The 19,021-nt window shown below is 45.7% G+C and overlaps 1 protein-coding gene and 1 long non-coding RNA gene across 2 annotated transcripts; both read left to right on the top strand.

Moving 5' to 3' along the window:
- The first annotated feature begins 580 nt into the window (after positions 1 to 580).
- Positions 581 to 5,473, top strand: LOC124094263 (uncharacterized). The gene is made up of 2 exons (XR_006852175.2): positions 581 to 878; positions 2,896 to 5,473. It is a non-coding gene; the product is annotated as an uncharacterized LOC124094263 (long non-coding RNA).
- A 1,430-nt stretch (positions 5,474 to 6,903) lies between these two features.
- Positions 6,904 to 8,599, top strand: Tlcd2 (TLC domain containing 2). The gene is given in 7 exon segments (XM_046446791.1): positions 6,904 to 7,029; positions 7,031 to 7,075; positions 7,300 to 7,357; positions 7,415 to 7,480; positions 7,483 to 7,517; positions 8,041 to 8,195; positions 8,197 to 8,599. Coding segments are annotated over 7 exon segments (888 nt in total).
- The last annotated feature ends 10,422 nt before the right edge of the window (positions 8,600 to 19,021 follow it).

The following is a 19,021-nucleotide window of genomic DNA, read 5'->3' as shown; positions in this document are numbered from 1 at the left end:
TGACAGGAACAAGACATCTACCAGATAAAGCTGAGCTGGTTAGAAAGGGTTCCCCAGGAGGAGTCGACTAGTCTCTCCAGTGAAAGCTGGGGCTGGACAAGGTGGGCTACCCTCTCTCCCCCAAAAGCCCTCAAGAGGTATCCCAACGGAATAGTCTGCTGCCTCAGGGGCTGATTTCCAGCTTCATTTTTGCCCACTCCTGCTGCATCGCCTATTTCACCTTTCTTTAGAGAGTTATAGCTTCCGGCGGAGGCCAGCGAATCAGATTTGGGTTTGTCTAAAAGAAGCACTCACGGCTCCAGAAAGATGGGGCTGTAGCCCTTTAAGGATTTCCCCGGGATGGATTCAGAGAGCTGTTTAAAAATGCCAACTCACAGAGCCCGCTGCATTCTGGGAACGAGAGTGTGAGGCCGAAAACTACACTAACCAGTATGCCGTGCACACACACACGCCTTTACTTCCTTCTTCTCTTCAGACTCTGGTTTGACGTAGCACTCTTTCAAGCCAGTCGTTTGGGTGGAGGGCTAGGCCACGCCTTTTCATCTATTGGTCACTTTGTGAGCTTGTGGGCGTGGCTTAACGCAACACTGCTAGGCAAAGGGGTGGCCTTCTTGCCAATCAGAACCGAGACGCCTGGAGGGGTGGGACCAGGGAAGAAGTGAGGGCGCCCCCGCGTGGGTGTGGTCACGTTGCCCAGCAGTGGGCGGTGATTGGCCCTGGGCGGTGCAATCGCAACTTGTGCGTCACGACGCTGCCAGCTGATCGGAGACTGGAGCCGGTGTGTGCTGGGCGCTGGGAAGAGACAGCGCCGCCGGCCGTGGGGAGCGGACGCAGTGATTTGCTCTCTAACCCTCAGCAACCCCCACACCCAGCACCAGGTGGGTGTGATCTGGGGACCCGGTTACATGGGGGGGGAGTAGTGGTAACGGGGTAATGGGGTAAAGTGGGGTCCTGGCGGCCACACCCTGCCCTTCCGGGGGAGGGAAGAGGGGGTGGCGGAGGCAGCGGCGCTCGAGGGGAGATGGACCTGAACTGGGTGGAATAGTGTGTCATGAGGTTTAAAGAAAGAGTCCGAGACAAGAGCCGTGGCGGAAGGTCTGGGGGAGTAGCTGCGGGCAAGATGAGGGGCTAGAGGGCCGGGGTCGACTAAGCCAGGCGCCCTCTGATCTGAGGATCCGGAGTCGACCGTCTAGCATGGGGAGTATCTGGACTAGCGAGTAGCGGGGAGGTGCTTTGCTTCTACCGGCGCTCACTGGGTCAGGGCCAGTTCAGTTCCCTGGCAGGGAAGGGGTCCCTGGGCGGGCCGGTCCCTCCTCTCATTCCCTCCGGGGGATGTTATGTAAGGGGGGAGGGGAGAAGAGTAGGGGGCGGCGACGGTGCGGGGGCCTTATGCAACCCAAAGGTTAGGGTTTCACGCGGTTGGGCGGAGGGTGGGAGGGAGACGGGCAGGAGGAGGGCCTGGAAACTCTAACCCCCCCAGCCCCAACTGCCTGTCTTGGGCGGATAGAAGGTCACCTTTGCACCTCCCCCCAGGCTGTCCGGGTGTGAGGCCCCTAGCCCAGGCCTGGCCCTGACCGCCTGGGAAGCCGGCTAGCTGGGTGGGGCGCCTGGGTTAGTCATCACTGGGCTCCCTCTCTCCCCACCTCCCGGCCAACTCTTGGCCCCTCCCCATGGCCTCTGAGTAGGCTATCACCCCCACCTCCCTCTGGCCTTAGTTCCAGCCTCCAACTCATTTGGCCTGTCATCTTGGCTGTCAGACTGGGCTAGAAGCTGTCTGAGTGCCAGAGGGTTGATGGAGCAGCTGGTCAGAGGGTCAGTGCCCTGGGCCCACCCCTCCCTGAAGCCAAGGGCACCTGCTTGGCACAGACTCTCAGCAGCCCTGAATTCTGTGGGCAGAACAGAGCCATTTCATACAGAGGAGTTGGACAGAGTTGGATGGTCACCTAAGAGAAGGAAGATACCATAAAGTTCATGCCTCTCAAGAGGTTTTTGGAATTTGAAAACCCCCACCCCCACCCTAATCTTTCCACTCTCTTAGTATAGAAATCCCAAAGCAAAATCGCCTTGGCCTCTCAGTCTGGCATGGGCCATGCCCTTGGACAGAGTGTCACTGCAGACCCGCCCTCCCCAGCTCACAGTCCCCAACCTGCCACGCCCCCAGCCCCCTCCCTGGGCCATGCTGCAGGGCCCGGCTTTTCCTGCTGATTCATGCGTTGGAACTGTGGGGGCGGGGCTTGGAACTTGGAACAAAGTTCAGACATGGAGGGGCCGGCAGACAGCCTGGAATTCATACCAGATGTACCCGGAATGTGCAAGCGGAATGCCTGGCATCTGAGAGTCCTGAGGAAGCTGCCCAGCCACCCTGCCCATACTTCCCTCCCCTCCAGGCTTAGGTCCACTGTCCTCTCCCTTACAGTCTGGGAGCCTCTGCTGACCTTCTTCCAAACACTAGATCTCTTCCCTTCCTCACTCTTCCCCAGTCTAGGCCCCCCAAACTCTCTTCCAGCTGAATTCTCTAGGAATAAGTCAGTTGGGTTGATCACTGAACTCACATTTCTGGACCTGAGGTACAACTTCTCACCTGGTATCTGAGTGGCTGATGGGGTGTGTCCTGGGTCCTAGGCCCTGCCCTCTCTGAATGCTGGAGAGGCTGAAGTGCCCAGTGGATTGCTAAGAGTTTCTGTAGCTCTGGTCTGTAAAGAGGAGCAAAGGAAGTCTCTTTGTAGCTATCTGTCACTGAAGTTTAGAGCTCCTTCAGTCCCAGGTCCCAGCCATGAACCCCCTCATTAGAAGGCTGAAGGTCTGCTGGAGCTGGGTTTTGATGGCCAGTGGGATGGTGTCCCTGTGACACAGCCCTGCTTAGAGCTTTCCCATTTTTCTTCCCTTTCCTTATAGGAGCTTGTGCCTCCCACATCCTCACCTGGCTGAGCCGCAGTAGTTCTTCAGTGGCAAGCTTTATGTCCTGACCCAGCTAAAGCTGCCAGTTGAAGAACTGTTGCCCTCTGCCCCTGGCTTCAAGGAGGAAGAGGAGAAGGATCTGCTTTCTCTATCATCTGGAAGGTGACAGAACTGGGGCTGGGAAGATCTTAACTGCAGGGGTGATAATAGCTTTGGGGAGGAAAGAAAACCCTACTCAGAGAACCTTCACCCAGATTGTCCCAGCAAAGGAGCAGCTTTAGATAGAGATGCTGGCTGAATTGGGGAATAAGTGGCTCAAACTCTCCAAGGTTAGTTGGTCTTTGTGTGGCAATGGGAAGAAATGGAGAGAAGGAAACTCTGTACACCTGGACCCAGATTTCCTCCTTCACCTACTTTCCTTATCTCCCAATCTTCCCTACTGGCCTTTCCAAAAGTGAGTTTACTCTTTAGGGAAAGGTGATAGTAAAACTCTGACCTCTATAAGTCATCCCTCTGCTCTTTTCCCTGTGTTTTCTTAGACTGGTCTAGATTCTAGATTTAGGGATACTTACCTCTTTGGGACACCTGTTTCTCCACCTGGAGATGGGGAATCCCACAGATGAGTACGTAGGAGGGCATTAGAAACCCACCTGTGCTGACTCAGCCTGGGCTCTCCTTCCCCTGTGGGTGGGAACAAAACAGCTTTTCACATAAATTCTCCCTCCCCCATTCCTGATTACAATCCCAGGTGTTGGGGGGTGGGGAGGTAGATCGAGGGGCTTAGTAAGAGCTCAGTCTTTATATTTGACTTCCCACCATGCAAGCTTGACCTAAGGCTTCCCCTGCCACCCAACAGCCAATGGGGTTCTACTGCTGCTTCTCTCACTTTGCTTTCCAGGGTAGTGACTGACAGACACTAAGCTCCGGCTTGTACAACCGGGGAAGATGGGTTGTGGGATGTGACCCCCTTTTGGATGTCAGACAGTGTAAACCCACCACCTCTAGCTCCTCGTTCATTCTCACTTGTGGGCTTGGGCTGGGGTTCTGGTGTGATTCAGCCTTGGACCAGTCTCCCTGACAGAACTACCCAAGCGGTAGTTCTGGGGTTACAAGAAGCTGTTTGATCTGTTTGGTGAGAGGAGATGTGCAGGGGGGCTCGATCCTATTCTCCATTTATGAGAAACTGAAAGTCACAGGGGAGAGAAGATCATTGAACCCAGCTCCTCTGTAGCCTTAACGGAGGGGCAGGATGTGTAGGACTGTGGTAAAGGAGGGTGGGTAGACTGAGTCTACTCAGAGGCTGCAACAAAGATTGCTCTGTCCCTGGACATTGCTTCCACCCTTTCTTCCCCTCCTCACTTCACTGGCCACAGTGTGTCCATCCAGCTCTGAGCATATAGCTCTGCCATGTTCACCCATCACAGAGCAGAGGTGAGGAAGGGCAGCCTGAAAACACAGAGGCAGGCAGAAGACCAGTGAATGACCAGACCTGGAGAGCACTGGGCTGGATCTGGGCAGCCAGCAGTGGGGCCCATCAAGGACTGGAGTTCCCCAGGAGGAGGGAGAACAGCCAGCCTCCACCAAGGACAAGCTTCCAGCCATCTCCTACTTCACTCACCATTGTTCTTCAGTCCCATGGTTTCACCTGCCTTCTTCCAGCTCTTTCCCAGCCTGTGATTTTTATATAAGCAGCCTCAAGGAGCATGAGGCAGCTGTGAAAGGACATACACAGGAAATTCATAAAAGGAATTCAAATGTATAAGATCATGAAAAAAATGGTTTTATAACAATAATTAAGGAGGGAAAAAATCACTGAAAGCATTTTCCCCTTAGCATAATAAATAAGATGCAATATTGGCCAAAGAACTCTTATACATTGCATGTGGGAGTATAAATTGGTATAGTCTTTCTGGATGGAAGTTTGATAATATGTATTAAACACCCTAAAAAGTTTTATGTCTTTTAAACCAGTAATTCGACATTTGGGACTCTCTTAAGAAAATAATTAAAGATTTAGTTATAAAATGTTCGTTCATTCCAGGCCTAAAGAAAAATGGAAAGCAACTGTTTGGGAATTCATTCCTTTTCTGCTGTAATGAAAATTTGCAATAGGGGATTTCTTAAGTAAATTATTCTATATCTGTCCAGATGGTGGAGTACTGTGCAACCATTAAAAGTCATGTACAAGAACATTTTGACTGGAAAGAAAAATGCTCTTTGAATATTAAAGAGGTTACAAAAATAGTGTATGTGACAGTTTCATTTTAAAACCAATTTTGTTGTTAAAATATGGTTGTAGGGGTGGGGATGTAGCTCAGTGGTAGAATATTTGCCTAGTGTGCACAAGGCTCTGTATTTGATACCCAATACCACACACACCCACCCACACACAATTTTGTTGTAATGGGTGTATGCTTGTATATATAGAAAACAGACTGAAGATATACTCAGATGTTAATAATGGTTAACTTGAATGTTGGAATAAATGTAATTTTCATCTTTGGTTTTTCTGTAATTTCCAAATTTTCTACATTGTATATTGCTTCCGTATAATAAAAAAAATGTAAAAAAATCACTGATTTTTTTAAACCTTTGGATAAGATGGTGTAGAAGAAGGAGGAGATGTTCCCAGGTGAAAATATTTGGATGGGGCACCTATTGGTTTATGAACTTCATTCTTTTTTGGGGGGAGTAACTGGGGATCAAACCCAGGGTCTCCTGCAACCCTGTGAACTTAACTTTTCAGGACTGGCCCTCAGCATACAGAAAGCAGCTTTCTGACTTGCTGGCTCTTAGCCAGCTAAAAAGGTGTGGAGAGGAGTAGGAAGGAAAAATAGTAAAACAAACAAACAAAAAAAAAAACTGTCGCTCTCCAAGAGCTGAGGGATTGGGAAGGGTTTTCTTCTTAAGACTTCTGGACTGGGCATGTAGCTCAGTCTTACAGCCCCTTGCCTGTTGCTTGTGAGGCTCTGGGTTCAATTCCCAGTAACACACACGGGGTTCTAGGATCCTAACAATCCTGCTGCTGAAAACACCACTTTTTATTTTGATTCTGCACCAACCTGACATGAACCTGTTACCTTCCCTTGTCCTCTGATTGGAAGAGATTCTCCTGCCTATCCAAAAGATACCAAGCCTTGAGAAAGGAAGTAGTTCTCATGACTGCCTTGGTGAGGCTTCCCTTTTCCACCCCGCCTTCCTAAAAAAAAAAAGGGGGGGGGGATAAAAAGAGGCTAGGGTCCCCAGTGGGTTACTTCTCCAAAATGGGGGCTGTTGTTCCTTTTCGGAAGCTATGTAAGGGGGCAGGACTCCTGTAATTAACAAGTGCTGGGATGTGTCAAAGTTCTGGAAACCTTGGGAAGCAGAAGGGTGGCTCCAAGGAATTGAGGAGTAGCATTCCCACAACTAACACCGGGAGGGAAAGATGAGTCCGTACTGGGGACCGCGTTGGGCCCTAGTGCTGGGTTGCACTTGCCTCACCTTCATGTCTGTGAGGGGTGCGTGGGGAGGGGTAACAGTAGGTGAAAGATGAGGCAACAGGGAAGAGAAGGTGAGAGTTAGTGGGGCGGGGCCCTCGGGAATGTGAGGTAAAATTAGGAACCCATTTCTGAAACTTGGAGGGATTCAGGACACGAGGAGTTGAAAAAAAAAAAAAAACAACCCGCTATTTACATCCTGGCAGTCTCTCTGAACTCGGTTGCCCTGCTTAGTACCCAGAAGACCCCAAATCGCTCGCCCCAGGCTGATGCAGGACGCGATCCGTTGCCGTGGCTCCTAGGGCGGTGGCCCCACGGCTGCTCCAATCAGCGCCAGGCGGAGGAATCGGGGCGTGGACAAGCCGAGGAAAGTTATAGCAGATGCGGAGGGCGGGGACAGCAAGGGAGCCCCGCATCCTGGCCCTGTCAGGAAGCCAGACCACCCATCCCGCGGGGTGTCTTGGCGGCGTCCTGCAGGAGGGCACAGGGGCCACAGGAACCCCTCCGGATCTAGTTGACCCAGGGAGCCATGGCGCCTTCGGGATTTCTCCTGACTGGAGCCTCCTTTGCCGCCTTCCGGGGGCTGCACTGGGGGCTGCAGTTGCTGCCCATGCCGGGATCTGCTGCACAGAACCGCTGGAAGTGGCGGTACATCTGTAGTCTCGCCGATGCACAGCCTGCTCACCGGGACCGGGACCGGGGTGCTGCTCCGGTGCTGGGCCCCAGGGATTCGAGAGGCACAGGAATGAGGATGAGCAGGGAAAGCTGAGGCTAGAAGACCGGGAGAGTACCTTCAGAACTGAGTGGAGACTGCTTCAAAGTCTGAGACTGGAGTGGGGACATGAATAGGTGGGAGGGCAGTACCCAATCTGAGAATGGGTCGGGGTCTCAGATAGTCTGGCCTTGGCTCCCCCATTTCTCTCAGGACCGCCAACTGGATTCATGGCCACCGGCCCTGAGTCCTGCTGCTGGGGTCAATGTCAGTGGATCTGCAAGGAAGACTGGGCCAGTGAAGGGCAAATTTTGAGTGGGAATTTCAGGTCCCCTTCTCCCACCTTCCATAGGTTACTTCCTGGCCAATGGAACTTACATGCTGTGGAACCAGACCTCGGTCAGGCCTAGGATCTTCTTTGTCACCATTTGGTGGGAGGACTCAGAGTCCAGACAAGAAGAGAGACCTGCCCAACCTGGGTTCTGAACCTCTCTTTAGTTTTTTTCCTCTGACTTCACACAAATTCTTTGACCCTAGCTGGGGTTGATCATTCCAATCCTAGGATGAATTGGAGGAGGGATTGACCTCTGGCCACAGTTTGGAATTTGGACACTGCCCAAGAAGCTTGGATCCCTCCAAGGTGTCCAGCTGATCACAGAAACTATGAATATGGATATTTCTGATATAGGGTGTAGGGATGGGGCACAAAAGCCCAGGAATGGAAGTTGGGTGTACTCTACAGATGCTGAAGCCCCAAGATTAGACAGCCCCTGAGCCAAGGTAGTTTAGTCCCCATGACAAAGGAAAGCATAAAGGTCAGGTTTGGGGGAACTTTCACAAAATGCTCTAGAGTCCCTTGTATAGGGACTGGGAGATTGGGACATGATGGGTGCCGGTCATGGAAGGTCCTCTGACCTAGACTTCTGCTCCCAGATAATGCGCTGCCTCTCCCAGATAATGTGCTGCCTCAGCACCATTGTTCTGTCTCATTACTACATGGGCTTCTTAGTGGTGTCTCTGCTGTTGAAGCTGAACTCTGCCTGCTTGCACCTACAGAAACTGCTGCTGCTTTCTCACCAAATCCTCTTCCTAGCCTTCAGTGTGACCAGTGGCCCTCTTCTACCTGATATTCCTATGGTAGATGAGTCTGTGGTTGCTCTGGCAGCAATGTCAGGTGCCTCTTGCTCTGGTCATCCTTGGTGGAACTGGACTGGTCATTGTGTTGCTGCAAGTATTACACTGTGTGTTGGAATCCAGATCAGTCATCACTGTGGTCTTGGCCCCACCCTTCCTTGGGTTGAAGAAAACCAGGTGGACTAGAACATGTGATGTTGAGCCTGTCACCAGGGACAATTCCATTCTCAGCCTAAAAGTCTACAGAAAGTGGCAGGCTCCTCCTCTACCAGCCCTAGACAGGAGATGGGGCCAGGATAAGGAGATGGTGACCTTTACTGAACAGTTCTCCATGGGGATAAGGACTGGACTACAGTATCTCAGGTCCTCTTCCAGCTAACTAACCTCCCCCTAGTGCCCCCTTTTTTGTTTTGTATTGGGTGCTTAACCACTGAGTCACATTCCCAGCCCCCCCCCCTTTTTTTGGTGCTGGGGATTGAACCCAGGGCCTGCGCATACAAGGCAATCTCTCTACCAACTGAGCTATATCCCCAGCCCATCCTAGCCCTTTTTAATTCTTATTTTGAGATAGGATTTCACTAAAATGTTTAGGGCCTTGCTAAGTTGCTGAGGGTGACTTTGAACTTGTGATTCTCCTGCCTCAGCCTTCCAAGTCACTGGGACTACAGGCATGTGTCACTGCACCTGGCTACCTACCCCCCCCCCACCTTTAAGATCCAGGAAGAAATGCTGATGTTGGTGACTGGCTGGGAATGTGGGCTCCTTGTTCACTGAATTCCATCATCAGATACCACCCTTTCCAGAAAAAGAACTGAAGAGAACAACCAGAGCTATCAATACAAGGTGGCAAAAGGCATGAAGCTGGAAGAAATTGCCGATAGAAACAGAAACTCTTTACTCTAGCATAGGGACAGATGAGGGAAAGTGAGGTCCCACTAGAATCAGAAAGATCTGGTATGAAGGGGGTAGGACCAGAGGAAAGAGAGACCTCATGTGATCAAATTTTGTTAGTGGGAAGGGGGCACAAGAGATGATATTGCCAGTAGGAATGGGTATTACAGTTGCCAAGTGACAGAATAACAGGCCACTGCAATTACTGCTGATGCTTTTGGTTCTCAAAGCCATACTACAGGTATTGAGTTTGTGCTTAACCTAGTCCTACTATGTTCAACCTTTTTAATTATTTTGTATCTTCTGATCTTTCAAAGAAAATGTACATTCTTAGAGGAATGGGGATGGGCTAGGTCTGTCTTAAGATAGCACTGAAGCCCAGAGCCATAGATGGAACTCAATTAACCAACCTGAGTGTTTACTGTAGGACTTTCCCAGGGCCAGGGTCTCATGAAAGAATGAGGGCAGGGGCAGAACAGGTGATAGAGGTTCCCACTTGGCTGCAAATGGATAAAAGAATAGCTGGACCTCTTCTGGATCTCATTTGAGAGCTCTCCTTCCTTCCTTCCCTGATATTCCTGCTATATGTTTTCTATGACACAAGACACCTCCTTTCTCAGTCAAAACATCTACATTGAGCCAAGAGCAGTGGAACAGGCTCATAATCCCAGTGACTCAGGAGCTGAGGCAGGAGGATTGCAAGCTTGAGATCAGCCTCAACAATTTAGCGAGGCCCTAAGCAACTTAGCAGACTCTGTCTCAAAATATAAGACAAAAAACACTGCGGGGCTGAGGTTGTGGCTCATCGGTACAGCACTTGCCTAGCACGTGTGAGGCCCTGGGTTTGATCCTCAGCACCATATAAAAATAAATAAATAAAATAAAGGTATTCTGTCCAACTACAACTAAAAAATAAATATTAATAAATAAATAAATAAATAAAAAGAACTGGGGATGTGGCTCAGGAGTATGCCCTTGGGTTCAATCCCGAGTACAAAAAAAAAAAAAAAAGAAGGTATGATAAATGTAGAGCAGATTAAGGTTATTATTTTATTTAAAAAAAAAATTTTAGTAGTAGGTGGATACAATATCCTTTTTATTTTTATTTATTTATTTTTATGTGGTGCTGAGGATTGAACCCAGGACCTCATGAGTGCAAGGCAAGCACTCTACCACTGAGCTACAATCTCAGCCCTGGGTTACTAACTTACTAAGCAATGGAAGAAAGAAATAATACTATCTATCATCCACAGAGAAGATACATGAACAAAAGCAAAAGACATGGGGCTGGGGATGTGGCTTAAGCGGTAGCGTGCTCGCCTGGCATGCGTGCGGCCGGGGTTCGATCCTCAGCACCACATACAAACAAAGATGTTGTGTCCGCCCAGAACTAAAAAAAAAATAAATAAATATTAAAAAAATTCTCTCTCTCTGTCTCAAAAAAAAAAAAAAGCAAAAGATGAAATTTTTTTTAATTTATTTTTTTTTTTAGTTGTAGTTGGACATAATACCTTTATTTTTTATTTATAATGTGGTGTTGAGGATGGAACTCAGGGCCTTGCACATGAGACGTGAGTGTTCTACCACTGAGCCACAACCGCAGCCCCAAGATTTTTTTTTTAAGTACTGATAAACAAGCAGGGTATGGTGGTACACACCTATAATCCCAGCAGCTCTGGAGGCTGAGACAGGAGGATCAGGAGTTCAAAGCCAGCCTCAGAAAAAAAGCAATGCACTAGGCAACTCAGTGAGACACAGTCTCTAAATAAAATACAAAATAAGGCTGGGGATGTGGCCCAGTGGTCAAGTGCTCCTGAGTTCAATCCCCAGCAAACACATATGATCAAATTTTGTCAGTGGGAAGGGGCCACCCCTGCCAAAAAAAAAAAGTTCGTTAAGAAGCTAAAGGAAAGACAAAGAGGATGACAGAGATAGGAATGGATAGAAGGAGGCACAGGGAAGGCAGAAGCAAAGAAAGATTGAGAGTAAGCAAGAGAGACGCCTTAGCAGAAATATAGAAAAAGATGTTATTACAGAGGCTGAGAAGAACCCAAATCACAACTAGCCACAAACAAAGAAGACAAGAGAAATTTGAATAGAATAAAATAAAGGCTGATAGAAAGGAACTCCAAGTGTAAAAGGCACAGCCAGTCTAGACAGAAAAATAGTGAGAGTGAGTGATAAGGAGAACAAATAGACTCTGGAGAGATGGAGGTGATAGTGGCAGATCCAGAGATTAGCATTGGGAGGAGAGACTTGGAAATAGAGAGGGGATTAGTCAGGGGAGCTGGGAGGCAGAAGGGCAGAAGGCAGAGACGGCAGTCAGTGGAAAGACTCACTGACAGAAGAGAGGAGCAGGAAATATGTTGAACTGGAGGCAGGCAGAAAGACAAAGGACAAACAACTATAGTGCAAACCACAGGCTGACAGTGACTGATAGGCAGAGAGTGGCAGGAAGAGAAGGACAAGACAGAATCAGAGATGTACACTGAGACAGAATAAGAAGCAAAAGGGCTGACCAGGAGATTCTCAGAGAGGAGAAAGGGGAAAGAACAGAACAAATAAATATTGGAAGGAATGAAAGGAAGAACACAGAAATGAAGAGAGAGAGCGCACTGAGTGCGGTCTCACATGTCTGTAATTCCAGCAATTTGGGAGACTGAGGTAGAAGGATCAGAAATTTGGGGCTGGGATTGTAGATCAGTGGTAGAGCACTTGCCTAGCACATGTGGGGCACTGGATTCGATTCTCAGCACCACATATTTATATATATAAGTTCATCAACAACTAAAAAAAATTTTAAAAAAGAAGGATCAGAAATTTGAGGCCAACTCTGGCAAGTTAACAAGATCCTATCTCAGAATAAAAAGGGGTAGGTATTTAAAAATAAATAAATAAAAAGAACTGGGGATGTGGCTCAGGGGCACAGTGCCCCTGAGTTCAATCCCCAGTACCAAAAAAAAAAATTTTTAAAAAGTATGTATGATAAATGTAGAGCAGATTAAGGTTACTATTTTACTAAACAATGGAAGAAAGAAATAACACTTTCTATTATCCACAGAGAAGATACATGAACAAAAGCAAAATTCAAGATCTTTTTTTTTTTTTTAAATACTGCTAAACAAGCAGGGTTAGATCATTTGCCTAGTATGTGTGAAGCCCTGGGTTCAACACCTAGTACCACAAAAATAAATAAATAAATAAATAAAATTAATATTTGTTTTGGTTGTTGATAGACCTTTATTTTATTTATTTATGTGCGGTGCTGAGAATTGAATCCAGTGCCTCACACATGCCAGGCAAGTGTGCTACCGCTGAGCCCCAGCCCCAGCCCCCACAAATTTAAAAAAAATTATAAAATAAATGAAGAAAGAAAAAAAGAAATAATGGAGACCTGGAAATCAATTTAAAAAGTGAGATCTCTGTCACAGAGTCCTAAAACACTGAAGCTCAATGGGGAAGAATAACAAATAGGAGCTCAGGCACTGGGTTCAATCCCCAGCACCACATACACACACACACACACACACACAAATGTAGAGACTGAGGAGAAACTCACAGTTGGAACTAGATAAACACAGGCAGAAAATAAGAGCAGAGGATTTCCATGTAATAAGACTAGACTCTGAGAGGCACAAGTATAGAAGTTAAGATAGAGAAATAGGGGCTGGGGCTGCCGGGGCTCAGCGGTAGTGCACTTGCCTGGCTTGTGTGAGGCACTGGATTCAATTCTCAGCACCACACATAAATAAATAAAATAAAGGTCTATCAACAACTAAAAAAAAGTATATATTTTTTTAAAATAATTTATTTAAGGGTTGGGGATATAGCTCAGTTGGTAAAGTGCTTGCCTTGCATGCACAAGGCCCTGGGTTCAATCCCCAGCACCACAAAATTAATTAATTAATGGATGGATTTTAAAAAGAGAGAGAGAGAAACAATGTTTGTTTTACAATACCTTTATTTTTTATTTATTTATTTTTAATGCGGTGATGAGGATAGAATCCAGGGCCTCTCACATGAGAGGCAAGTGTTCTACCACTGAGCCACAATCCCAGCCCCTGTTTGTTTGTTTAAAGCAGTATCTCCCTATGCTGCCCAGGCTGGCCTGGATCTTCAGGACTCAAGCCATCCTCCTACTGAGTAGCTGAGACCACAGATGCTCACAACCACACCTGGACAAAGTCGAATTTTGTTAAAGAGTTTGTCCTTAATGAAGTATCTTCAAACCAGGTACAGTATTACTTGCTTATAATTCCAGCAACTCTGGAGGCTGAGGCAGGAGGACCACAAATTCAAAGTCAAACTGCAATTTAGCAAGCCCCTGTCCCAAAATAAAATAAATAGGACTCAGAATGTGGCTCAGTAGTTCAGTGGTAGAGTGGTAGCAAGCAAGAGGCTCTAGGTTCAATTCCTTGTACAGAAAAATTTTAAAAATAGTATCTTCAAAATTCAATTTGTGGCGGCTGGGGTTATAGTTCTTGCCTAGTGATAAGAGTGCTTGCCTCGCATGTATGAAATAAAGAAATAAAAATATTGTGTAGTACAACTAAAATAATTTAAAAAAAAAACACTCAATTTGCAGCTGGATGTGGTAGTGCACACCAGCAATCCTAGTGGCTCCAGAGACTGAGGCAGGAGGATTGAGAGTTCAAAGCCAGCCTCAACAATTTAGTGAGGCCCTAAGCAACTCAGTGAGACCCTGACTCCAAATAAAATATAAAAAAGTCTGGGGATGTGGCTCAGTGGTTGAGTGTTCCTAGGTTAGATCCCCAGTGCCAAAAAAAAAAAAAAACCCGCACACAAAACAAACAAACAAAAAACCCTCAATTTGCTATCTTAATTGAATACCTTGTTTAACAAAAAATGTTTTCTGTCTTGAATTTTCAAAGAAAAAGAAATCTGAAAAACCCATGTGAGGAGGGTGTTGAAGTCAATATTAATTCATCTGAAGTCACACACCTTATCTTTTGCCACTGTCATAAATTCATGGTTCAAGTGAGTACCCGCTGAGTAGAAATTGATAGTATCTGTGAGGGGTGCCCAGAAACTTGACCACTAGGGAAATAAGGCTGTTTTTGTTGTGGGTTACCTAGTAAAACCCCTTTGGAAGGATGAAGTTAGCTGGGGTTAGTGGACATCTGAAGAGTTTGGGATCATACACAAATGTCTATCATTATGGCCCAGTGAAATTTCAGAAAGACAGGACTGAATTGTGATTATCATTGAGTAAGCAGGGCTGGGGTTATAGGTCAGTTGGTAGAGTGCTTGCCTCGCATGCACAAGTCCTGGGTTTAATTCCCAGTACCACAAAAAAAAAAGAAAAAAAATTGCGAAAGCAGGAGTGAAACAACATAGTGTGGATCCAGTAAAGATGATGTGACTCAAAGAAGAATCGAAAAATCAGAACCCTAGAAAAATGGAAGCTCAAAAACGTAGAGGTGGGGCTGGGGATATACTCAGTGGTAGGGCACTTGCCTGGCATAAACAAAGCCCAGGTTCAATCCCCAGCACCACATTAAAAAGAAAAAATGTAAGAAAGAAAGATTAAAAAAAAAGTAGATCACTAAAAAAGAAAGGAAGAAAAGAAAGCAGAGATTGGCAGATGCTTTATTTGGCATGAGTCTAATCACCAAGGTGGTGCTTGCTGGATCTAACCACAACCAGGTGAAGTGGTCTTCAAGATTACTTCCTCATTAATTCTTTAGTAGATGACAGAAGCTGCTTTTCTAAACCAAGCTAGAAAGTGGATCTCTGAATAGAGGGTTGGTAGAACTGCATTTTGATGAGAGTGTAAAGTTAATTCAGTTACAAATTTGAGTATATCTATTATATATGTGCTATATGCTTTTGCAGGAGGGTACCAGGGATTGAACTCAGGGGCACTAGACCACTGAGCCACATTCCCAGCCCTATTTTGTATTTTATTTAGAGACAGGGTCTCACTGAGTTGCTTAGTGCCTTGCTTTTGCTGAGAGTGGCTTTGAACTTGAGATCCTCCTGCCTCAGCCTCCTGAAGCGCTGGGATTATAGGCGTGTGCCACTGCAACTGGCTGCTATGTGCTTTTACATAATGCATTTTTACAAATGTCATATGTATTTATACACAACACTTACCAATGAGATATAGAGAGAGGAAGAGAGATATTTTTACTAGTGGTTCCTAGATCTACAGAACTTTGTCGCGTTCCTCACGACTAAAACACTTGGGTCACTTCAGGTGAATTGGGCTGCACAAAATAATCACACAAGAGACAGAGATACCTTTTTCTTTGGGGTCCTGTGATGACTCCTCTGATCTCAAGGGTCCACAGAAAGAGAGAGTGAGAGAAAGCACTTGCTGAACCCTTTTATTGAGGAGAAGCCAATCAAGAATGAGCCAAGGAGCCAGGTTTCAGGGGATTGAGTCTAGCTTCATGATGTCTGTCAGCAGGTTGATTGACAACTAGGAAGGCCACACCCAAAGGCAGAGCAAGAGAAGGGGATACACAAAGGGCGTTTCCTTGGAACATTCTATCCCAAACAGGGCAAAGGGGTAGTATTACAGAGGAATAGGTGAGTATAGCTCAACTCCATGGGTGACACGCCTACATCTGAAGACACGCCCTCAACTTCCTGGTCAGGGACCACAGTCCAGGTCACTACAAAATGTAGTGACCAGTCAAAACCTCTTGCTTCATGATGGAAGGCGCGAATCATTCAGATTGGCTCCCCATAGAACTTATTTGACTTATATGGTGCTTTGTGGTGCACACTGCACTATTAATTTTTTGCTCTCTTTAACAATATTGTTAAGTCTCTTGAAGGCAAGAACTATGTCTTTAGCTTGTTGCATTGACTGAGTCAACAATGACAATTTTTTTGTTGCTTATGATAAAAATACACGTATATGTATACACACATATATTTGTTGTGTTCGGCTAATATCAGGCATAAATTAGAAACTCCCACTTGAATTAAGATTATACATTTTAGGGCTGAAGTTGTAGCTCAGTGGCAGAGCACTTACCTAGCACGTGTGAGGCACTGGGTTTGATACTCAGCACCACATAAAAATAAATTAATTAATTAAATAAAGGTGCCTGGGTTTGTGGCTCAATGGTAGAATGCTTGCCTAGCATGTGCAAGGCACTGGGTTAGATTTGCAGCACCACATATAAATAAACAAAAATAAAGTTCTATCAACAACTAAAAAATAAAAAATTATATATTTGATTTAGTGTTTGTAGCTTTTATGGGCTAACCTGATAAATTATTTTCATTCCTATTACATTGTTTACAGTGTACATGAGACATTTTATTAATGGACATGAATTTATGTACTTAGCCTTAATACTTCTTAAGGAATGTGATGGTGCACTAGCATAGTGTTTTAGTAAACTTTTTCACCACTGTGACTTCAGCTAACATTCTTTTTGAACTACAAAGCCCTAAAATATTCCAAGTTCTTCTACAGTCAAATTGCAAATTCATGCCAGGTGCGTTAGTGCCTAGCAGAAGGCTGAGGCAGGAGGATTACAAGCTGGAGGCCAGCATCAGCAACTTAGCAAGGCCTTTATCAAGTTAGTGAGACCCTGTATTAAAATAAGAAATAAAAGGGGTTGTAGTTCAGTGGTAAAGCATCCCTGGGTTCAATTCCTAGTACAAAATCAGCACAGGGGTAGAAATCCAAAGAATTGTTTAGCCAGATTAATCCTGCTTTTACAAGAAAATTAAACTGAAATCTTCGTAAATTAATTGTCAACACTTTATCATGTGTAAAATCCACATTTGTCAGACTGCAAGTTAGGAACCCTCATTCTGTAAGAGACCATGAAAGAGAAGTTGCTGTAAAAAGAAGACTACCTGTTGAGATGAAATGTTTCTTTAGGATGATTAATTAAGTCATAGCACCCATGGCTAAACCTTCATTGTGCTCCCACTACATGGAAGGTACTCTTTATACATTATCCAATTTAATCCTATATGTTAGATTCATCCATCAGTTTTATATGAAAGAAAAGAAAAAGGGTTCAGAGAGATTGAGCAATTTTTTCAGGTTTGCCTACTTACCTAGTGCCAAGAAAGACCTGGACACAAGGTCTTGTACCATCTGTGGCCGACACCCCTACCCCACCCCACTCTATCTCTTTCAATGCTGGGGATCAAATCCAGGGCCTTCCCCGTGCTGAGGACATTCTCTATCACTAAGCTACAAACCCAGCCCCAACATCTCTATTTTAGTCTGCTAACAGTATAGGAATTTTCTTTTGAAAACAACCCCTCTCCCACTGCTCTTCACAGTGGGCATATGATCTAAGCCTGCTCAAACAGAATATCATATCCCCTTTTGCTAAATTAAGTTTATGACACAGGAAAGACATTGAGCCTCAGTACCTTAACTTCTACTAGGGCTTTCAGCTAAGATGTGCTCTATATGTTCTGATCTTGCTAATCCAGGATGTAAAAGAGCTTTCCTGAGCAATGAAGCAACACAGAAAAAAAAGGACTCAAAAGATGGAGAGCGATTTCTAGCATCATTTGAGTATTTAGATCAAGTTGAATTGGAATTATATATGAGTCATTAAGAGTAGAATCATCTGGAGTGTGGAAAAGAGAACAATGATGAGAATCAAAGAATAGTAATCGGTTCAGTTGGGACCCTGGAAAAGAGAGGCTCAATTCAGCAAAAAACAAAACAAAACAAAAACTTAGTTGGATACAGTGGCACATGCCTGAAATTCCAGTGACCCTGAGGGTTGAGGCAAGGTGTATGGTAATTCAGGGACAACTCTGGATAATTTAGTGTGGCTCTGTCTCAAAATAAAATTTAAAAATGTCTGGGAGCCAGGTATAGTGACATATGCCTGTAATCTACTACTTGGAAGTCTGAGTCAGGATGATTACAAATTTGGGGCCAGCTTAAGCTATTTAGCAAGACCTGTCTCACAGTAAAAAATAGAAAGAGCTGGGGATGTGTCTCAGTGATAGAGGGCTACTGGGTTCAATCCCTAGTTCACACACACACACACACACACACACACACGAGAGCCCTGCCTATGTAGCTCAGTTGTAGAGTGCCTGCCTAGTGTGTACAAGGTCCTAGGTTTAATCCTCAGTACAAACAAACAAAAAAAAAAAGATTACTTAGTCTGGAGGAACTAAAGGAACTGAAGCCTGGAGAAGTGCAGCAACTTATCCAAGCATACCCACACAGTTTGCAGCACAGACAGAATTAGAATCCAGGTCTCTGATTTAGTTCAGGGCTACTTCTTATATACCAGATTGGCTCTTTCTTTATAGAAAGTCTGAGAAGTGGAAAAACTTCAGGGTGGAAAGGTAAGAGCCAGCTAACAACTGAAGATTAATCGAGTCACATAAATTGCCTCTAAAGTAGTATTTATAGGTCAGAATGTTTCAGTTTGAAAGCCAGACTTTACCCACTATTGATTTCTGCACTTTTGAAGAATACAGTAACTATGCAGGGCAGAGGTTCACTTCAGTTTTCTTCTGCAGACGTGAACAGCACTTAACTTGGTATTGCAGAGCAGTACCTGCCTCTGATCTAGCAGAAGCCAAGACTTCACTGGCCTCACCTTCTGTAGGACCTAGACACAGAAGTCCAGGTCTCAGACTGAAGGAGGTTTTTTTTTCTGCAGCAATAAGGATATCAGCCGTGTGGCTTTAGGAGCAGAAGAATCGGAGGTAATTAGTGAAGTAGGTTGTTAAGAGTCCCTAGAAGGGACTCCACTGCCAACCAAAAAAACAGACCCTGGGACAGCTTCTGACATTCCAGAAATAGTAAATAATTTCTTTGGGTTAAACTTTGTCCCCCTCTATCTGGTCTGCCTGCCCATGCCCTTGAGTGAACTTCCTCATTTCGTTGACTAGTGAAAATTGTTAATCCTAGAGGTTGAGAGAGTTGCATGGG

Source organism: Marmota monax, unplaced genomic scaffold (genome assembly GCF_021218885.2).
Source record: "Marmota monax isolate L192 unplaced genomic scaffold, Marmota_monax_Labrador192_F-V1.1 WCK01_AAM20220418_F8-fsc00138, whole genome shotgun sequence".
Lineage (NCBI taxonomy): Eukaryota > Metazoa > Chordata > Mammalia > Rodentia > Sciuridae > Marmota > Marmota monax.
Note: the sequence above shows the minus strand (reverse complement) of the source record. Positions and strands in the feature narration are given on the sequence as shown.